Source organism: Salminus brasiliensis, chromosome 21 (assembly GCF_030463535.1).
Source record: "Salminus brasiliensis chromosome 21, fSalBra1.hap2, whole genome shotgun sequence".
NCBI lineage: Eukaryota > Metazoa > Chordata > Actinopteri > Characiformes > Bryconidae > Salminus > Salminus brasiliensis.
The window spans coordinates 12,332,499-12,353,357 of record NC_132898.1 but is presented as its reverse complement, the minus strand read 5'-3'; the positions used below and the strand labels follow the sequence as shown (position 1 = coordinate 12,353,357).

The window sequence follows — 20,859 nt, the reverse complement described above, 5'->3', positions numbered from 1 at the left end:
GATAGGGAGAGATTATGGTAAACAACACAAGATGATTAATAGCTACAGTAGTGTAAATATGCCAGATCAAAGGATTGCATCAGATAGTTTTCTTTGTTGTATGTTTTTTATGAAAGGATTTGTCATTGTTAGCTATTTAGTGTGAATGACGCAGTTTCAGAAGAAGGCCTGGTTTTTCCATCAGCTAAAGTTTCACTTTTGGTGTGTTATGAAATACAGTACTTTCCATAAACTGGTTATCCAGATTTTCTCTCAAGCATTCTGGTTTGGGAAACCATTCTGGTTTGTGTTTGCTTAATCAGGCATTGAATAAGGCATGTGTAGCTCGAATTAATGCGTTTAAGAAAGAAGTTATGCAGATCAATAACACACAGACCTAAAACATTATTGGTCTTCCTAAAATATTTGACTTGTAATACATCATTTTAAATCATACATAATAAAACTTTAAAAAGTTATTATTGTGAATAAACCAGAAATGAAAATTGACATAGGATTCAAAACTAAAACTAGTGCTAAAACTAGGTTAGGGCAGTATCCACTATTTTTATATTGCATACCCTCTCAAACGATTGCCACGGTGTATGGTATTACCGGGGCTTGTTTCTTAGTTAGTAGAATGATGACATTCTGTTCACCACAGAGCTGAAACCCCACTTACTAACTTCTAGACGAGAATGACATCAGATCAGCGACTGCTGGAACTGTTGGAAGGACAGGAAGCTAAATTAGTCTTTGCTTAGCTAGCTTGATTACAGATACACTGAGTATCATACAGCTCAGTGCAGCTGCTTTTGAATAACTGGCACGAGTATTGACAAACTCGAGCAACTGAAGTTCGCGAGCTAACAGGCTTCAATGCCACAGCACAGACTGTTCCACCTAACTGATGCTCAAATCTCACATTTCTACGATAAAGCCTCATATCTGAGAACACAAAGTAAAATTAATGATATTAGGAGTGTTTTCAACGGATTTTGAGGTACATCTTGCAGACTGGTTCATCCAGATTTGCTTGCTTTTATTTGAATTCAGTATATTGCTAAACACACATCTCCTACCAAGGCACTCTTAAATGCACATGAGTGAATTAGTTAGATTGGCCGTGTAATAAATATGCACAGAACAGAAATGAATAACTAGTGATGATGATAATGAGCTCACCATAGTAGGCATCACATAACTGCGGTATTGCAGTGCTATGATTATTGTCATGGCCCTAACTAAAACATGATACATTTGTATTATATAAAGCAGTACAGTGTCGTGTGGCACCTGTAGTTGAGAAGACACACACACACACATACACCTAAATCACAAAGATAAATGACTGTAGTAACAAAGCATCAGAACATCAAAAAATAATTCCCATTTCAGTATGTTAGCTGCATGTAGTGAACAAATTTAAATCTAAATCAAAATAGTGTTACATTATAAACAGACATTATAAAGATTTCATTAAAAAAATGTGAAATGGTTACAATGCCTGGCTTTAAATAGGATGGAAAGAAAATGTGAAAGGAAATGTTAGCTTAATGGATGTAACCAAAAGCCTCTACTACATCCACAGGGGTCAGAGGAAAAAGTGACTTAAACATGTTGATGTTCGTCATAAACATTCCCATTCATACCTTAGAGCCACACTAAGCTGTGTAAAGTTTTTTTGGACATGCTGGGAGGCCAACTCCACCCCCGTTGATGCTCTAAAGCCAAATAATTCATTCGGGATTACAATGGGGCCAACACATTGGAAGAGAGCTCCATTCACTTAGGAAAAAGCTGACCGAAACAGACTGAAAGTTCCCATCCATCTTCAAACAGCTCCCCTGCGATTTGGTCTCTTCTTGAATAATAGATGAACACTCCCTGTCTGAAACCTAGCAACTACCCCCCTTCCCAAACCCTCACGGATTGAAGGGTTCCCCTGCATACCAGTTAGGCTTTCTAGCACACTATGGAGGTTACCCTCATGCATAGTTAAGATTTCTTTTTCTTTTACTCCTTAGTGTCTTATATTCATAATACAGTCAGTGCACTTAGAAGCCTTGAAAGCTGAAAAACATTGATTATCTTTGTCTACATTGGCATCTGTCGAGTGGTGAATATTAGGCAGTAAGTGAACAGTCAGTTCTTGAAGGTGATGTGTGTTAAAAGCAGGAATCATTGGCAAGCAGAAGAATCTGAGCCACTTCGACAAGGGCCAAATTGAGACGGTTAGACGACTGGGTCAGAGCATCCTCAAAACGGGAGGCAAATCTTGTGGAATGTTTTTGGTATACAGTGGTCAGTATCTACCAAAAGTGGTCCAAGAAAGGACAACTTGTGAACCAGTGACAGTTTCATGGGCACCTAAGGCTCATTAATGCGATTCATGGAGGCCCCACCTCACAACTTACAGCACTTAAAGGATTTGCTGCTAACATCTTGATGCCAGATACCACAGAACTCCTTTACAGGTCTTGTGGAGTCCATCCCTCAAATCATCAGATCTGTTGTGGTGGCACATAGGGGAGCTACTCAGTATTAGGCAGGTGATACTAATGTCATGGCGGATCTGTATAGGTATAATATCTGTCAGAAGACTGACAAAATATAGTCAAAATAAGTTGCTTTGAAAATGACCAGGGGCCCTGGGTCAGGCGCTGTCACCATGATCAGAGGATTGCTGGTTCGAATCCCGGTCATGCTGCTAGCCATCGGCAGCCGAGGCCCGGAGAGAGCACAATTGGTCTCACTCTCCCCAGGGTGGGTAGATGGCGCTCTCCCTCACATCGCTTCGTTGGTTGCCCGACGATGTTCATTCTGCGGAAAATAAGCGGCTTGACTGTGCACACGTCGGAGGGGGTGTGTGCTAGTCCGCCTTCACTGGTGATGGGGGCATCGCGTAAGATGGGGGCATCACGTACAATGGGGGGGAAACTATGTAAGGGTTGGGTAATTGGCAATCCAAATTGGGAAGAAAATGGGGCCCCAGTGATGGATGTGTACATTTCACATGAATGACCATTAAATATGTTATCATTACACAAAGCAATCTTTCATGCCTTCATGCATGTCTTTAGTTTGAGGACTTCTCAACTGAAGTCATGCCATCAATTAAAAGTAATGGTTAGAATCAGTTGTTATACAATTAGGAAATGTGGAAATGAGGGTCTTGTTTCTCCAGGACCCCCAAAGAGAACACACAGGTTCAAGTGCAGTGTGTTTCGTCCTGTGGTGGTCTTGCCTTCAGAACTTTCCACTGAAATTGGGTATAACTGCATTCCTAGAGTTACGTCCCATGAGCTTAAAATGGCTGAAATAACCATAGAGCACAGTTTATGTTGTAAATGTGGTTGCACTTTTGGCATCATAGGCATCTATTACAAAGCCCAGAGTATTAGCAAAGCCCAGAACCCCAAAATTCACCCCCCCCCCCACACCCACCCTAAAGAACGACCAAACCAAACATACAGGGCTAACTGACGTTGACTACATACAATGCATAGTCTAGATGTAACCAGGCAGAATTTGAATGGCTGTTTGCTGTGCTGAGCTCTATAAGGAGCCTCTTTGGAATGGGCAAATAATTCACAATTAAAATAAGAAAGGGCTAATAAAACTGCCCTCCTCTCCGTATAACAGCTTTTCTGGCCAATTTAAAATGTGAACTATAGAGGAGTGACCCTATGTCAGATTCTAATCTTTGGGTTTTCTTTAGCTTTTTTTTGGCATGCTGGAAGGTTCTATTGTTTTTTGTTAGCACTAATAGAGTCAATAAACTTAATTACTCGTGCTATCTGTGTACTGGTGTTCTACACTCTTGAAGAACTCATCTTTGATGATTATTTAGTAAAAGCAGTGGTACTATATAGAACCATGACAACCATTGCCTCCTTAAAAGAATCAGGGAAAACTGTCTTGTAGATGCTTCTTAGAAGAACCAAAAAGGGTTTCACTTTTGTGACAAGTGAAATTTTATACCATATAGAGACCAGATACCAAGATAATTTAATGCTACACAGACCTCAAAGAGACATTTTTCGTTCTACATAGAACCTAGAGAACCCTTTTTAAATGAATTCTCATAGTTCTCATTATCCAACATCACTGGTGCACTGATCTGGATAATGTATTAGCCAGCACTAGTGCAGGTTTCAGGATAGGAGGGCAGCCGGCTGCTTTTGAGACAGATGTCTGTGGGGGCAGACGACACTGGTCATGCACCAAGGGTCAGCAAGTGACCCGTTCACCCTCAAATCATGCCATTTTATCTGCCCCAAGAGGTGCGCCTGCTGGTCATTTTTCTTCTCCGCTTTGTCCCATCTCCTCATGCTCCTATTATTCTCTCTGGTCCTAAAAAGGCCAGGGATTAGCACACCTGCTTCCAAACACACCCCACCCCATTTGGTATGGAAATGGTCAGCAGTTTTGTATTCCTGTCCACATTAAAGCATTCTAAATTCAGTTAATTATACCCATTTCCTGAGTGCAGCGATTGTCTCTGTAGTGATTATATTTCTCTGGAAGCAACTGAGCGTTAAATGTCCTCTCACTGATGGGGGTCAGTATGGGGCTATCAGAGTTATTTCACTGGTTTTGCTGAAGGATCTCAGAACCGTTGGAAACGAGAGATGAGAAAACTAAAGAGAATCATTCTAGATTTTCACATATTAAATATAATTAGGTATGTTTGCTGGCCAGAATGCCTGAAAATCTGAAAAACAGTGAAAACCTACCCATGCCAAACACATGGACTTCAGAGACATGGACAAAGACTTCAGACTTTTTGCTTAATTTTATGGTTAAAATAAAGGTTTATTGTCAAAATGTAATTTAAATGTAATTCTGTTCACTAGAAAGTGGTTATTTCTACAAAAACCTACCAAATCGAAATCAAATTTATTTGTATAGTGTTTTTCACAACTGGCGTCATCACAAAGCAGATTTACAGAATCAGTCATCAGTAATAGAATGAGCTCGACAAGACATAAAAACCTAGGACCCCCAGTGAGCAAAACTGTTAATCATAATATAATAATCATAATATAGTATAACAAATAATCTAGTAGTGATGGTAAGAGTATTGAGAATACTGATGTTTACTGGTGGTAATAATAATAGTGTCAGAACAGTTGTTCACAGTGGTAATAGGAACTAAAGTTTTACACAGGGAAAAGATCCAAGCCACCTAGGCCCTAGACTTGTGCTGTTGTATTTGAAACCTCACCCTGACCCAAATCCAAGCGGTGGATTATTGCACACGGTATGCTGGGAAAAATGCTTGGAAAAACTGATAATCCTATTAATTCTGTTGGATTTTTACAGTTTGTGAATCAGTTTGTGATTTTAGCCCTGTTATAAGATATGATTGTGGTTTGGGAGGAAAATGTATGACTGTAAGAGTGGCTTCTGTTTTGACCTATACGGCCAGTCCTCCCTTTCATAAATGGAATTAGAACGTATAAGGTATAACTGAGTCAATGGGTAGGGATAGGGTGGTTGTGGCGTGACGGGACACTGAAGGTAACTCTCATATTGTCTCTGATCAGCCTCACTGTGTAATTCCCCTCACTATGTTATTCTGGATTTGGAATGCTAGAATGCCAAACAGTAACTTATTGGTTCTGCACATAGTGATAGATCCGTGTTTTAAGGATCATATGATGTTCCTCTGCATTTTCAGACACCCTGACTCAAAACTTAACCTAAAACCAAATTTGCTTTGTTGCATAACATCTGCTACAGACTGGGCCATGTGCTTTAAGCTCTTTCTCCAAAGCCTGAGCGGAGGAGCCAGAGGGAGTTTTACTTGAGGCCCTGTGGAGGAGTCTTTGGGAACCGAACAAATCTGCTGACTTCATTTCCATGAAAAACAGGAGATCTAGCCATGTGTATCTTAAAGAGCCGGAGGCGTTCTCTCACTTTACCAAAAACTGCAGACGGCCAGACCTGCAGGGACAAAGGGGGCTGGAGGAGGAGGAACAAAAGAGAAGGGGGGGGGGGCACCATCTGGAGGAAGATGCAAACACTCAGCTGTTTGTTCACTGTCACTTCTCAGAAGGGAGACTGAAGCTTGTTACAGAAGAAAGGCCACTTCCATCTTTTTCTGATTATTACCCTGCTTGTGGGGCGCTTGCATGCGACTGGTGAAAACATGTTCGTTTGTCATTTTGGGCTTTACTATTCCTGCTAGTGCTGGTGTAGTGGCTAGTTGTGCAGCTGTTCCATCTCGCGGGAAGATTAAAATAATCAATTGTGGCCCTCCGAAGTGTAATTTCAGGTGCTCTGCGGTAGGTTTTGTAAAACATGCCTTTCCTAAGCTGTATTTCTCCAGTCCATAATGACAGACCCCGAAAATGTGCAAACCAATTGTCCTTCCCTGTGTTATGTCTGGAGCAGGTAGAGATTTGAATGTTGACAACACTGTGAGACCTCACAAGGATAAGCAGGGTTACGTAGAGCAGTGGTCTGCAAATACAGATATTTTGGTGCCCAGTATATCAGCTGGCTGATTATATCAGCTGATATTGGCAACCCCGTTGTTTTATTGACAATAGAGGTTTTTTCCACAAAATCTCCAGGGTTTGAACACATTATCCCACCAGTGAAACCTTACTGAGGAGCTCAGTGTAAGTCACTTGCGTTTTCAACTACACAGATGACCCAAAACATGACAACCCAAAACTTAATAGATTTAATGTGTTGTTTATCCTCCATGTGCCAATGAAAAGCTCTCTCCCCAAGACCTCCTGTGGTATCTGGCACCAAGACATTAGCAGCAGATTCAACTAACTACATTAAAAAATATTCATTTTACCCCACCTTCCCCTGCTTAGGTCCACAGCAATGTGGGCTATTGGTTTGGACTGAGAGAACGTCTGGACCTTGAGCTAACTTTTACCACACTGTTGCCCTTGACAGGGTCTCAAAACGGTGGCCTAGTTTCCCCTCTGAACATTTTCTCTCATCTTCTCGTTTTTTGCCCTGACCTGACCACACTGTGGCTCTGCACACCTCAGCACTAGAGCACACATCGCTCAGTGATGGGCCTTAGGGGCCTTAAACTTGAGGCTAATGTAGCTAACAATGTATAAAGGAAGTAAACGAAGCTTCTACTTCAGTAATTAGCAGAAAAGTCAGGATTCAGATGACTGCTACTATAACTGTACTACATACTTTTGTTCAAAGATAGCCGTCATACACTGTCAGACACAGCATGTGTATTTTAGGGCGTTTTCACACCTATAGTTGGTTTGCTCAGTTAAGGCCGTTTCCCTCTCGGTTTGGTTTGCTTTCACACAGGAAAAAATTCAATTGCAACAAAAGCTTCACAATAAACCATGTGAGAATGATCTCTCTGCTTATTGGTCAGACCTGCCGGGGATGGGAGAAAGAAAGTAAGTAAATACAAGAGGAAGGTTCTGTGTTCTGGAGTAGTTCATATTTCTGTGCAATTTAACATGGGGTAACAGCAGAGATGGTATTCGTTTATAGCTGTTGTAATTATCTGAGCAATATATAAACTACCCTTTAGCCAAAACTTGTGGAGTACACCTGAGAGTTGGGTCGAATCAAGGTCAGATCATGTTCTCACCACGTCCTTTTAGGGTCTTAGTGTGGTTGTTTTGGTCCACATCCGAGTACGATTACTGTATTCACACCTGCCCAAAAGAATCACATCAAGGGTAAAAAAATCCTTAGATGGGATAACAACATTCATTTCAGGCAAGTGTGTAGCAAACCTCAAACTCTACTGTTGCTTTAAATTCTGCCTTGAATAAGCAGGAACCTTAACGAGCTCTTCAGTCTTTTAGACAAACAGCGGGTGAACCATACTGTTTCCATCTGCTCCCATTCCACTCAGTTTTCTGCTCCAGTATGTACATTCTTCCTCCAGTTGCCATGTTAGCATCTTATTGCGACGCTCGGGCATGTGCATGCTCCCTTTGAAACTGTGTTTACAGGGGGCCGATCTTGTAATAACAGTGCAAGAGCAGCGGTGGGTTCTGATTAATCACCATCTGCTTTTATAGCGGACCCCCAACCCCCCTTCAAACTCAGGTGATTTCTCACCCAACTTTGATATGTTACTTCCCTTAATAGACACTCCAAGCAAAAAGGGTTCTTTTACCCGTAAAACCCAAGATCCAGCAGTTCTTGGATTTGTCCTGGGTCTATACAGAAACATAGCCTTCGCTAAAGAACCACTGACAGAACCTTTACTGTAAAAGTGTACTGCATACACTGTCTGTCAAAACTTTGAGACGACCTGTCCTTTTGTCTCTTTTAAGTATAAATCATTTTTCAAATCAGCTTTGTTGTTAAAAGACTCTTTTGGTTCAAAGCTGGTTTTAACCCCTGAAAGGGGGTTTAGGGTCACACACATACAGCTTATATGATCTCCAGAAAAAGCATCTGCAATAGAATGGGATGCTCTGGAGCAGCTGCTCAGGAGTCTAGGGTCACAATGACTAATGCCAAGCAATGACAAAAGGGGGATAAAGCCCCCCAGCTTTGGGCTGTGGAGCAGTAATAGTGTGTTCTCTGGATGAGTTGGTGTTGTCTGACCTCACGACTGCACTTGTGGCTAAATACAATCAAATCTTCAGAACAATGTTCTAGCATCTACTGTTAACAGTTAATGCTCTCTGTTATCACACTCTAGCTTTATAGTTTTTGATAGGACTTGTGGAGAGGTCCATAGAAGGTTCAAAAGGCCACAGCTTAATCTGTTGCTACCTGAAACTATAAATAATACATACATTATTGCTATAATTAAATTGAACATATTTACAATTGACAGTTGTATTGTATTGCTATAACATACATTTAAAAGCCTTATTTGACAACAAATTGATAAGATAATTTTAATGGAGTAAGAGTTCTGGTCATGACACTTTGCCCTTCCTATTTAGAATGGACAAAAGTTTTAGGACACCTGCTCTTTCTTTGTTTCTTCTGAAATCAAGGGTATTAATAATATTAATAATAATAATAATATTATTAATAATAATATTAAAAGTTATATTAAAGTTGATCCTGCTTTTGTTAATTTATCTGTCTCTACTACCAAGGAATGCGTTCTACCAGATTTTGGAGAATAGCTGGGATGTTTTGGTTGCATTTAGCAACAAGAGCGTTAGTGAGGTCAAGTTGGACCATCACCATTCCACCTCATCCCTATCTCCTCAACCTATTCTATTATTGGATGGAGCACCATCAATATTCACAGTTCCACTGTTGCTCTACAGCTCAATACTGGGGACTTTAACCCTCTCTATGTCTGGGAATAGGCATGGTGCCAATAGGTTCATGCTTATCTGCTCCAGAGAGTCCTATTCTACAGGCAGTAGACAAGCTGTGCGTGTGATTTGCACATCTGTGTCATCAGTTGGTGCATTTATTAGGAGTGTCCACAAACATTTGGATCGATAGTGTATCTACAATGTTTTTGCTGCCTCTTAGCTGACTTTCCTTCTACATATTCTCAATGGAGGCTAAAACAGATGCTCTGGTGCTTATATAACATATTTTAATAACAACATTCATACTCTGCTGGCCTTTGGGTAACTTGTTCCTTTGAAACATTGTAGTAGAGAGAAAGAAAGAGGGATGAAACTGGGGTGAGTGTCAGGCTGTAACATCAGATCTTTGCTTTAATAAACACAGGAAGCACCCCGGTGTCCTCACTCTTTAACCACAAACAGCTGCGCTCATCTGGCCATGCAACACAGCACAGGCAGGACGCAGTCTGACCCCAGAGCATCAACTATGTCCAGCATTAAATTGAGCCATGTGATACCTGATCCTAGTAGTAACCAACTTAGGTCTAGTGGTGTAGGTGCTGACAACCCTAGTTTAATCATTGAAAAAACAATAGTTTGTGTTGAGAAAAATACTAACAAAGCCACTAACACAACTGTTACAAAGTGTAAAATTCGGTCAGGTTATATGCTAAAATATTTGTGGTGCATGATTTGATCAGCATTTCATAAAAGACCACCTCAGAGGTGTCCTTTAACTGAGTGATTAAAACGACATTACAGTCAATCACTATCTACCATTTACTGTCAAAGTATCTAGACTACTATCAGAATATATATATATATATATATATATATATATATATATATATATATATATATATATATATATATATATATATATATATCAAGATATACACTTTATTTAAGTTCTGTAAATGCACACCTACAGCTTGTCCAGTCACTGTAGAGAAGTATTATAAAAAAAAATGGCTGGCTGATGAAACAGATACAGGGGCTTAAGGGGGCATCCCAGCATTAAGCTGTGGAGCGGCAGTGTTCTGTGGAATTATAGCGGTTACTCACTAACGCTATCCTAAAATTTAGGATACATTCTTTTTTAATACCCTTAATTTCAGAAGACAATTAAATGAGCAGGCTCATCTAATCTCTTCTGCCCATTCATTGTTCTATGTGACACTTTTTTCTAAGGACCTCTGGTGCTCTTTAAAAAAAAAACAAGAGCAAAGAGAACCCATGATCTGTTTTTCCTTCTTTTTTATTTTAATTTTTTAACCAAAATTTGTAATTTGAGTAATTTAAGAATTGTAAACACTGTCTGTGCTGCTAAATAAAGATGCATTTTGGGACAGATTGTTGCTGCTTCCCTGTACATATTACTGTAAACCATCAGACAGGGATATTTAAAGAAGGATTTCTGAAAAAAAGTTCTGAGTTTTGGTTGCCCTTTTAAATGTCAGCTCACAACATGGATTTGATTTGATGGGACGGGTTGGCTAATAACTTTGGGCACTATACTGCAAGTATGCAGCTGTTTCTGTGATGATGCTGTGCTGCTTTTCTGAAAGTATGAAAACCCCTGAAATGAGGCTGCAACATGGGCAAGCAATGTGAGTAAACCAGCAGTTCTTAACTTATCTGTGAGACTGGACAGAGGTGTAAGTTTGTTATTTAGGTTAGTGACAGTAAATATGTCAACAGAATGAGTGTGAGTTCCCCATGCAGAAAATAGTGTGTTTCTGTAGCAACCCTGCAGCTTTAAACCCAACAGTTTTTCCAGATTTAAACCCTTCAGCAGGTAATGAACTGCATGGTATACCTGTTTTTGCGATCAAATTGCTGTAATAAAAACTTTCCCTTATTGAATACAGTGTGCAATTCTTATTTAATCCACTAGCAGTGACGTTAAAAGTATATCACTGTCTGAAAGCTAAGACAAAAATGTAAGTGTATTGACGCAACACAGCTCCTCAGACATTTACTTCAAGCTACACAGAAAGTTGATCTAAATTTGATCAAAAAAAAAGTTCTACACCTCCTAACAATTATATCTTTGTTGAAAGGCGTGATGATAAAATGTTTCTCTATGTTAGACCATAAAATATGTGTGACCACTCGGTTGAGTTGCCCAGTTAGGGTAAACAGAATCGGTTGCTAATGTCAGCTCAGCATAAACATTTAATGTGCATTGAATAGCAGTAACTAGAACTATCTAGATAGGTATGTACAGTGGGGAAAAAAGTATTTAGTCAGTCACCAATTGTGCAAGTTCTCCCACTTACAAAAATGAGAGAGGCCTGTAATTGACATCATAGGTAGACCTCAACTATGAGAGACATGAAAAAAGAGAAAAGAAAAATTCAGAACAATCACATTGTCTGATTTTTAAAGAATGGGGGACCACTGTAGCTAGAAACATCAGATTTCACTCTTAGGCTGTACTTGAAGAGATTTTTCCATGTTTTTTTTAGTACAATAAACTTGATAGTATTCTAGTTCTATTGTATTACATTGACTGTTCTGAAATACTTGTTGGTTCATTCCGAAAATGACCCTGTGCGAGTCAACCAGTTGGAACTGTATCTGCTTCCTGAATGGGTCATCTGACAAAAAAAAAACATGAAGACACTAAATAAGGATCTAGAAACACAGTTTTCCCAATAACAAATTGGTAATATTTTGCAAATGTTTTTGCTTAGTATGTTAAATGGGTTAAATGCTTTCAGACTGTTCTAACGGTTTCATGGCATTTCACATTTCCACACTTTTAGTTTGGCACCTATTGGTATACCTTCTTTTATCCTCCATTCCTCCTCCTCCATCCTCAAATTATTTCTGAATTTACTTAATTGAATCATTATTCAGTTTAGATATGAACAAAGCCTTACTAATTTTCAGACACTATAGATATCCGTTCCAGGTACATTAAGAGATAATCATCTCAGCCTGTACACATATTTATAGTGAAGAGCAGCCAGTGATGGCCCAAGCTCTAAGGACAAGCAACTGATTAAGACCTCCCCCACCCTTCCTCATTCAGTCCTGCATCTGTTTCTGTTCTGTTCATTGCTCTGCCTTTTCCTGAGAGAAGCTAAAATCAGGCCCAAAGGGAAATGAAGCAAACGAAAAGCATCTTGCCTTCTAAAAGATCATTGAATAAGGGCCATTCAACTCATTCAGCTTTGTACTAAACACACAAGTGCATTTGTTTCTGAATAACAGCTATTCACTATGCTCTAAATGTGATCACATTTCTTATAGCAGTGATTTGACTGTTATCTAACTGTAGTGTTCAACTTTGGTGTGGAAGTCCCTACAGTGTGCCAAATGGACCGATTCTAGTACAGGCAGTACAGACGCTTCAGGAAATATCCATGTGATTATCATCCTCAACTTTTTCCCCTCAAAGACAGCAAGTCGTCTCACCAAAGCTTTAAATCTGTTCTCTTTTTCTAGTAAACACTGATTATAAATCTTTTTGCATATATTCTCATCAGTGCAATAAAGCAGCATGAGAAACTTTTGGAAAGCCACATCCTTCCCAGTCCGTTGTGAATAAATAAATACAATTGCAAAAGTAAAAGTTGACCCTTTGGAAATACCTGGATGTCTGCATTGATTACTTATACATTGTTGTCTGATTGCTGTCTATCACACAATGTCTGTTCTTCTCAAGAAAGGATGGTTAGTGTGAACCATGCGTCAGTTGCAAACAACTTTCACAAGACTTTATGAAAACATGTTATAGAGACAAATCAAGCTGGAAAAAACTCACAAAAGCATTGCTGAAGACCGGGGTGTGCATCAGTTCATGGTTAAACAAATGATCTACAAATGGAGAACATTTAGAATTGTTGATGCTCTCCTTAACACTGGAGGTCTTGTCAAGATCACTCCAAGAGCACAACGTACAAGCTGCCGCTGCCGCCATGGCCTCAGGACCAAAAAGTTGCTGGTTTGTTCCCAAGGACTGGCATCCACAGCTGAGGTGCCCTCGTGTAAGCAATTCTTAATTGCTCCCTCGGTGCTGAGGTGGCTGCCCACTGTTCCAGGTGTGTGATCTCACAGCCCTAATTGTGAGTGTGTGTTCACTGCCATGGAGGGGTTTAATGTGGAAAATTCCATTGTACTGCTGTGCAATGGTGGTAAAGCGTGCTTAATCAGTGGGTAATGCAACAGGACAGTGACCCAAAGCACACAAATAAATCAACTAAAGAATGGTTGAACAATTAGAAGTTAGGAAAGGTTAAATCAAAGTCCTGGCCTTAACCCTGTCAAAATGCTGTAGCATGATCTGAAGAAGGCTCTACATTCTAGAATTAGTCCTGAACTGAAACACATTTGTAGGGAGACATGGTCCAAAATTCCTCCTTAATATTGTACATATCTTACTTGTAGCTACAGGATATATGGTGGAGGTGTGTTGCTAAAATGAGATCTACAGGTTTGCAAATTCAAGGTTTCACTTCCGTCTTCCAGCCTGCGCTTAACAGTACAACTGTTACATTTACAATCTTCAAACTACATGTACTACAGTATAGTGTTATGGCCATTAACACACTGCACTCCCATAACAAAAAAAAACTCTGCATTACTGTGTTGATACTGTTAAAACATTACAGTGTATTTTGACAACATTCAACATAAGGAGCAAATCCCAAAGCAAAGAATGAATAATAAATAAATACATAAATAAATAAATAAATATGTAATGATATGATGTATTATAATAGCATGCAATAATTATTCTTTTTTATGGAAAAAACAAAGCCCAGACCATCAGAATCAGGTTATGCTTTGTTTAGCAGTTTCTTTTCAAATTCATTTTAGGCTCTCTTGTTACAAGGTAAAAGTTTGGAGGACTCACGAAAAGGAAATCAAAAAGATTGGAATTAACAATGACGGGTTGTGGCTAACGGATGCCAGATGGCTGTTCTGTTGGCTTTGTGTCCCACACTTGTCGTTATCCAGGCGTCTCCGAAATCATGGAGAGAGACCCCACAGAAAAAGAAACCTCATGCAAGGCAAAGACTACATTTAATGGTTTCTACCCCTACTCTCAACAATCAGGGTGATGTTAATATTTTATTGTTTATTATGAACGTTGACCTGCAAAATGACGTTTCTCCATTACATAACCTTAGAACCTCAGTGTTATTAGTGCAGTAGAGAAATGCCTTTTTTCCTTATCCAAGGTTAGGTTTGTGATGGGCAGGATAAGGATATTCACCTCTGCCTTAATTCATTATTTCATAACCTCTGGACTTGTGCTGCAACTTTTCCATTCTCCACCAGGCTGTTCTCAGATTGCGGTGTCTTTGGAAGAGGCCAAATGTGCGTCGGCTGGATCAAACGGTGGAACGTCTCAGACATTTGGACTCTGTTCAGGTGTCTGGGAAGCTGGTTAAGCTTTTCCTGGTTTGTCTGATTCTACAGCTGTTATTGACTGACTTTTACCACCTGCCCAGCTTAATTCATCCCATTCAGAACATCTGGCATCCTGATCAAACTTTCAGACCCACCTAAGTGTTTTACCCACAGTTTACAATTCTTACAATTCAGCAAATTCAACCCTTCATTCATTCTCTTTTTCTAACAGTTGTTTTTGCAGATTAGCAGGTCTGCTTTTCTTGTATCCCAAATCAGCATTCCGTCCATCTTCTAAGTGACTTCTTCCAGGTTAGGGCTGCAGTGGGTCCGGAGCGCACCCAAAATCATTGCGCATAAAGCAGTAATACCTCCTGGGCAGGGTGCCAGTCCATCGAAGGCATATGCACCCATTGACTCACACATGAAGCAAATTTACCAACCATGTGTTTTGTGAGGTAAGAGAAAACCCAGGCTGACATGGGGAGAACATACCAAACTCCTCACAGACAGAGACCAGAGTGAGGATTACCTACTACCTTCGGTTACTCACGCTGTCACTGTCCCACCATGATACTCCAAGACAATGTTGTTGTTCATTCAACTTCTATACTAAATGAATTAGACCAGAATCTCTCATTATATCTAATTTGCTAGGGTGTCTTGACCTGGCCATGTTGGCAAGACATTCAAAAACCTTTTGTTGTTGTTTAAAACAATTCTTAAATGAACAATGATAATTTGAAAACTGTCCCCCTGACGTGAATGCTGGGTTGGGATTACTAGTCCTCATCCAGCTCATCAGCAGATCATGGGGCTCTTTGTGGGCTGACTTTTGTGTTTTAAGGCAGAATAAACAATAAACCCTCTAGTACTTTGACCTTCCTGCCCTAATCCTCCACCACCCTCCATCATGTATACCTGCAAGTCACAAATATCTACTACCAGCACCTGCCTGCTGACCTTCAGAGTGGGTCTCCAGTTACTGACCTTAGCCTGAATACTGGTGTAAAACCAAAATATAAGTTAGTGATTGAATCGACTGCATCGACTTTAGAAAGTTAGAATGGTTCATGATCAGTTTGAATTCTATTCAATAAATGTGGGCCCATTTTTGGGCCAAGAAAACCCATAAGAATTTCAAAAGAAATCTTGGTGGATTACTTTGATGATTAGTATTTTAATGTTGTTTAACTCAGTTCTGTCTCCAGGCACATTTATCCATTCAGTCTGTTTTTTAGAAATGATGATTTCATGAATGATGATTGCTCTGAATTGTTTCCTGGTGAAATCAAACCTGCTGAATTGTAGAATTACTGGAAACGCAGTGTTCGCTTTTCACTCTCCAGGATTCAGACCTCAGAAAGAGTATGTCTTGAGTACTTTTTTTCCTCCTCTTCTGGCAAGACGCTGTCATCTGGAAACACTTACACTGCGATTCATGAAGGCCCCCTATCGGATTTCCCCTTACACAAAAGAGCAGAGCGGCCGCTGTATTCAAACCATGACTAGAAAAAACCCTGCTGCACTTTATTACAGCTGCCTTCTACCTGAACATGACCTGTATTTAAAATGTCTCATAACTCTATGGTGGAGGACTTTTTCTTTTTTTTTTTTAAATTCCCTGCATAATGTTGCACTCTGCTTTAGCCAGTACAGTTTTGGAGGGCTACATACTTCGAATAACCATGTAAACCTGGTGTGTATTGTTGTGTCACGATGTGTGCACACACATACAGTCTTCTTGCAAAAATTGAATTAATGGTTTTCTAAGGGAAACACTCTTCTGCACATTCTAAGGCATATTTACTGTTTAAGTGCTTACAAAAAACAATAAATGTGGCATGAGCAACAATAACAGCACATTAAATGTTTTTCTATTTTTCTATTTGTGTACAGAAAAGAAGGATTCTATTAGTTATCTATCTATATTTGTAAGTTATGTATTAGTTATAGATGCTTTTCATTGCATCTATAAATATGGCTCTAGCTATAAGCTCTTAGCAGACTACATCTGACTCCATGCCTGGCTTCAATTACATATAGCCCAGCCTGCTCATGCTGCTTTATCACAAGTGCCAAAGAAATGATTATGGTTCTTATGGATGTGAATTATTGCAGATTAGATCAAGTTACTGGGCCCCTCTTTGATGTTATATAAGGAACTGGAACGATACTGTACATTAGGATACAGCTCATGTTCCCCAGCCTGTGTGTGCAGAATCCCAGCCACCATCAGTGTTTAATCAGTGTGAGAGTGTGTTAAACCATTTCAGTGTTGCTTTTTGATGTTCTATCTTTTTATTCTTACAAGTCACCGTTTTTCACTAGTGGTGATGAAAGCATGGAGTAATTTTGCAATGTTTTATAATTTTTCCATTGAAAAAGGCACACAGGGCATGCAAATCAATGTAATGTGATTTAATACATTGTTTAACCCTTCATGCAGCAAGGCTAATTCAACCAAGGTGTATTATTCCGTAACTACAGGGACTTCTGTACAAACTGGTGGGGCTATTCTTTGGTAATAGAAGTTTGTAATAACACTTTGGGCCCTCCAGCAGGTCATAGGCTGTTTAAGGGGTTAACAAAGTTGGTATTTGAATATGTAAATATGTAAAATGAAAGTAATAACCCTCTTCTTCTCAATCAAAATACTTTAGACTGCTAAAAAACTACAGCAGGTGGGGGGCAGTGGTGGTTCAGCGGTTAGAGCGCCGGGCTATCGATAACAAGGTTGTGGGTTCGATTCCCGGGCTTGACAAGCTGCCACTGTTGGGCCCTTGAGCAAGGCCCTTTACCCTCTCTGCTCCCCAGGCGCTGGAGTTGGCTGCCCACGTGTGTGTGTGTGTGTGTGTGCGTTCACTACCACAAATGGGTTAAATGCAGAGGACACATTTCCGTGTACAAATACGTGCACCTTTACCAGGTCACATTATTAATAATATATATTTTTATATATTAATAGATATTAGAAGCTCATCCTTTTGGGAATTGGTAAATATGGTACATATGGTGAAAATGCAAGCTTTAGAGTATAGCATTTCGGGCCTATATCAGCAGAAAATGCTGAAATGGATATAGGAGAGAAAAGTAAGTAGCGAAACTAGCTAGATCACACTCGCACTGTGTGTTTCCTCCTGTAGTGTGGTCGTTTTTAAGTAGTATTACCGTGAATGCCTACTTTTAGTGAAGTGCTTCAATTAAAAACGGCTCATTTTTAACTGTAGCGCTTTTTAACCCCTTAAGCTCTGTGACTTTTACTATGTCCCTAAGGATTACTAATTGGTATTACTACATGCAAAGCAATGTAAACTAGCTAAGTTGTTCCTAAGTTAAACCAGTGGGGAAAACAGACAGGAACCACCTGGATATTTGATGAGTTTAGGAAGTTAAAGTTTTTTTTTTATATCATTAATGGTATAAAAGTATACTATTTACTATGACCGTTCTGCAGATCATAATTTTCTATGTAGACTATTATTTTGTTTGTATTATACTCAGAGCTTAGCGGACAGTAATAAGCTGGCTCTGTGTTTTTCTGGAGCAATGATTTTTAGAGGTGGCTTTTTGCTTAAATGATTTGGCTTTGTTTTTTTGTGCAGGTCAGAGGTGTCCAAAGAGTCTGTGTTGTTCAGTAGTGTGGAGGATCCGCGGTACGGCCGACAAAATCAGCGCTGCTGTTTGGATTCACATCGTGACCGTGACTCTCCAACTGGACATGCAGAAAACACTCATGAGAATGGTCAGTCATGTGCATTCATCAGTCTTCCAGTGCAAGTATCAGCAGTTCAAAGACGTTTCTCCCTCACCATAAACAAATGATCAGCCAAGACTTAAGACGTGCTCCAGTCAGGCAGCAATGAAGCTAACTAATAAACAATGGAAAAGCACATACAGAATGTAGGCTTTCAAATGATTGCTACTTTAGCTAAGACTAGTGATGACTTGCTGTTTACAGAGTGCTTATTACTTACAGAATGAATTGTTAGCGACACTATATGTCCAAATGTTTGTGGACACCCCTTCTAATGAATGCATTCAACTACTTAACAGTTACGCCAATTGCTGACACAGAAATGCACACACACACAGCTTGTCTAGTCCCTATAAAGAGATTGCCAATAGAACAGGACTCTCTGGAGCAGATAAACAGGAACCTGTTGGCACCATGCTATACCATTGCCAGGCATGGGCTAGAGGGATATAAAGACCCCCAGCTTTGAGCTGTGGAGCAGTGGAATTGTGTTCTCAGTAAGGATGGTTGGTGCTCCATCCAATACTTTTCAGAGGAGTCAGGGAGTTGAGGTGTTAAAGTAGTGATCATCCAAACATTGCAATCACATCCTCACAGCAATGCTCCGAAATCTAGTAGAATACCTTCCCTGGACAGTAGAGACAGTTACTCCGACAGAAGCAGGATAAACTCCTTTCAATCCCTGCATCATGTGTGCATGTTTTTCAGTGGAGGAGCAGCTTTTTCGATCAGTGGAGGGTCAGGCAGCGTCAGATGAAGAGGAGGAGCGCTGGACGGGTGAGCAGCAGAGGCAGGTGGACGAGGTGAAGAGGATACTGACCAGACTCTCCTGCTGTGGAGACAGGTACAGAAGACCACTCACTCTTTCTTACGGAAATGGTTTGAAAACCCAAGGTAAATTTTTTGGGGGTCTGAATTTTGTTCAGCTTTGTACTGGAGCTACGAAGGGAACTCTCTGGAGAAGGGAGCTCTGCATCTAGCCTAAGAACAGCCTTACTTGCAATAAAATTACATTTGCGCTTGGCCTCTTGTGACTTATTGTTTTAATCTAGCACAGTGTGCTGTGCTGTGCTGTGCTGTGCTCTGCGAACACAGAAAGAAGCTCCAAGCACTAAAAATGAGTGAATACACTACAGGAGCTTTCATGACCAGTAAAAATTGGTTAGCTTGATGATAACATTTTTACATATTTTTTACACATACTATTTGTATGGTTTTATGTACCAACAGCATCCATTATTCCGTTTTACATCCGCCCACAAAAGACTTTTCTCCACTCACACTACACTTCTTATATAATGTCTATATATAAATCGTAATCCTGTACATTTTAAACAGTGCAATAGTGTATGTATAATGTATGTAGAGAATATGTATAGTGTGTGTAGAGAATATGTATAGTGTGTGTGAAGTGTGTGTATAAGTTAATGTGTATTTTGTGTATATCTGTGATTTTACTACCTTGGGTAACTATGCACTTTTCACTCACCTTTACAAGTCAAATCAAACATATTTCACAACCTTACATGTTTACCGGCATTGACAGTACACTTAGTTCTAAACCCCCTGGACTCTAAATCCAGGCTTTGTAGAGGTATGAACAGAACACGTAGTATAGTGCCTTCAGTTGTTCCAAACCTTTTTATGTGTGTGTCTTTATGAGGTGTCTCAATACCAGCGTAAGCTCACAAATGCTTGTTAGCATGTTAAGGCCTTTGGCAAAGATTCAGGCCATAGGTGCACGCTCAGGCACGTTTATGGGCACCCCATGTGTTCTTGATGAGAACACTAACAGGCTTTATAGAGGGCTGCTGTGTGCTGGGATGCACGTTGATACACTATATGTCCTATAAATTTGTAGACACCTCGTCAAGCAAGAGATTCCAGTGTTTCTTCATAAATTAAGGCTATTGATTGGAGGCTTGTCCCAACTTTGCTGCAGTAACAGTCTCTACTCTTTTAGAGAAACGCTCCACTAGATGTTGGAACATTGCTGTGTGGATTTAATTGCATTCAGCCACATAAGCAATAGTAAGATATATGCCTCACTGCATAGGATAATTGCACTTCAGCTTTTGACTGGATATTCTTCTGCAGGGTTTTCTGTAAGAGCGCAGAATTATACGCAGCAGAATTATACGCAGCAGAATTTTACCACCATACAGTTTTACTGTTAGCATGGTGTTCTTATTGTTGAGTACTGTGTTAGCTTAATGCCAGGTGTAATTGAAGCCCAATCTTCAGCTTTAAAGTTCAGTTCAACTACAAGTTTATAGCTTGGGGTCATATCATATATATATATATATATATATATATATATATATATATATATATATATATATATATATATATATATATATATATATATATATATATATATATATATATATAGAGAGAGAGAGAGAGAGAGAGAGAGAGAGAGAGAGAATTACAGTGAAACAGTTTTAGTTTTAAGTATGCCATGGTATG

General features: G+C 39.7%; 1 protein-coding gene across 1 annotated transcript in view; it reads left to right on the top strand.

Annotated features, from left to right (window-relative positions):
- Window positions 1-20,859, top strand: part of efcc1 (EF-hand and coiled-coil domain containing 1) — a 34,629-nt gene that overhangs the window by 6,845 nt on the left and 6,925 nt on the right. Inside the window, exons 3-4 of the mRNA XM_072665937.1 lie at window positions 18,239-18,378; window positions 19,099-19,234. Of these exons, the coding sequence (XP_072522038.1) occupies window positions 18,239-18,378; window positions 19,099-19,234 (276 nt within the window). The remainder of the gene's footprint in view (window positions 1-18,238; window positions 18,379-19,098; window positions 19,235-20,859) is intronic.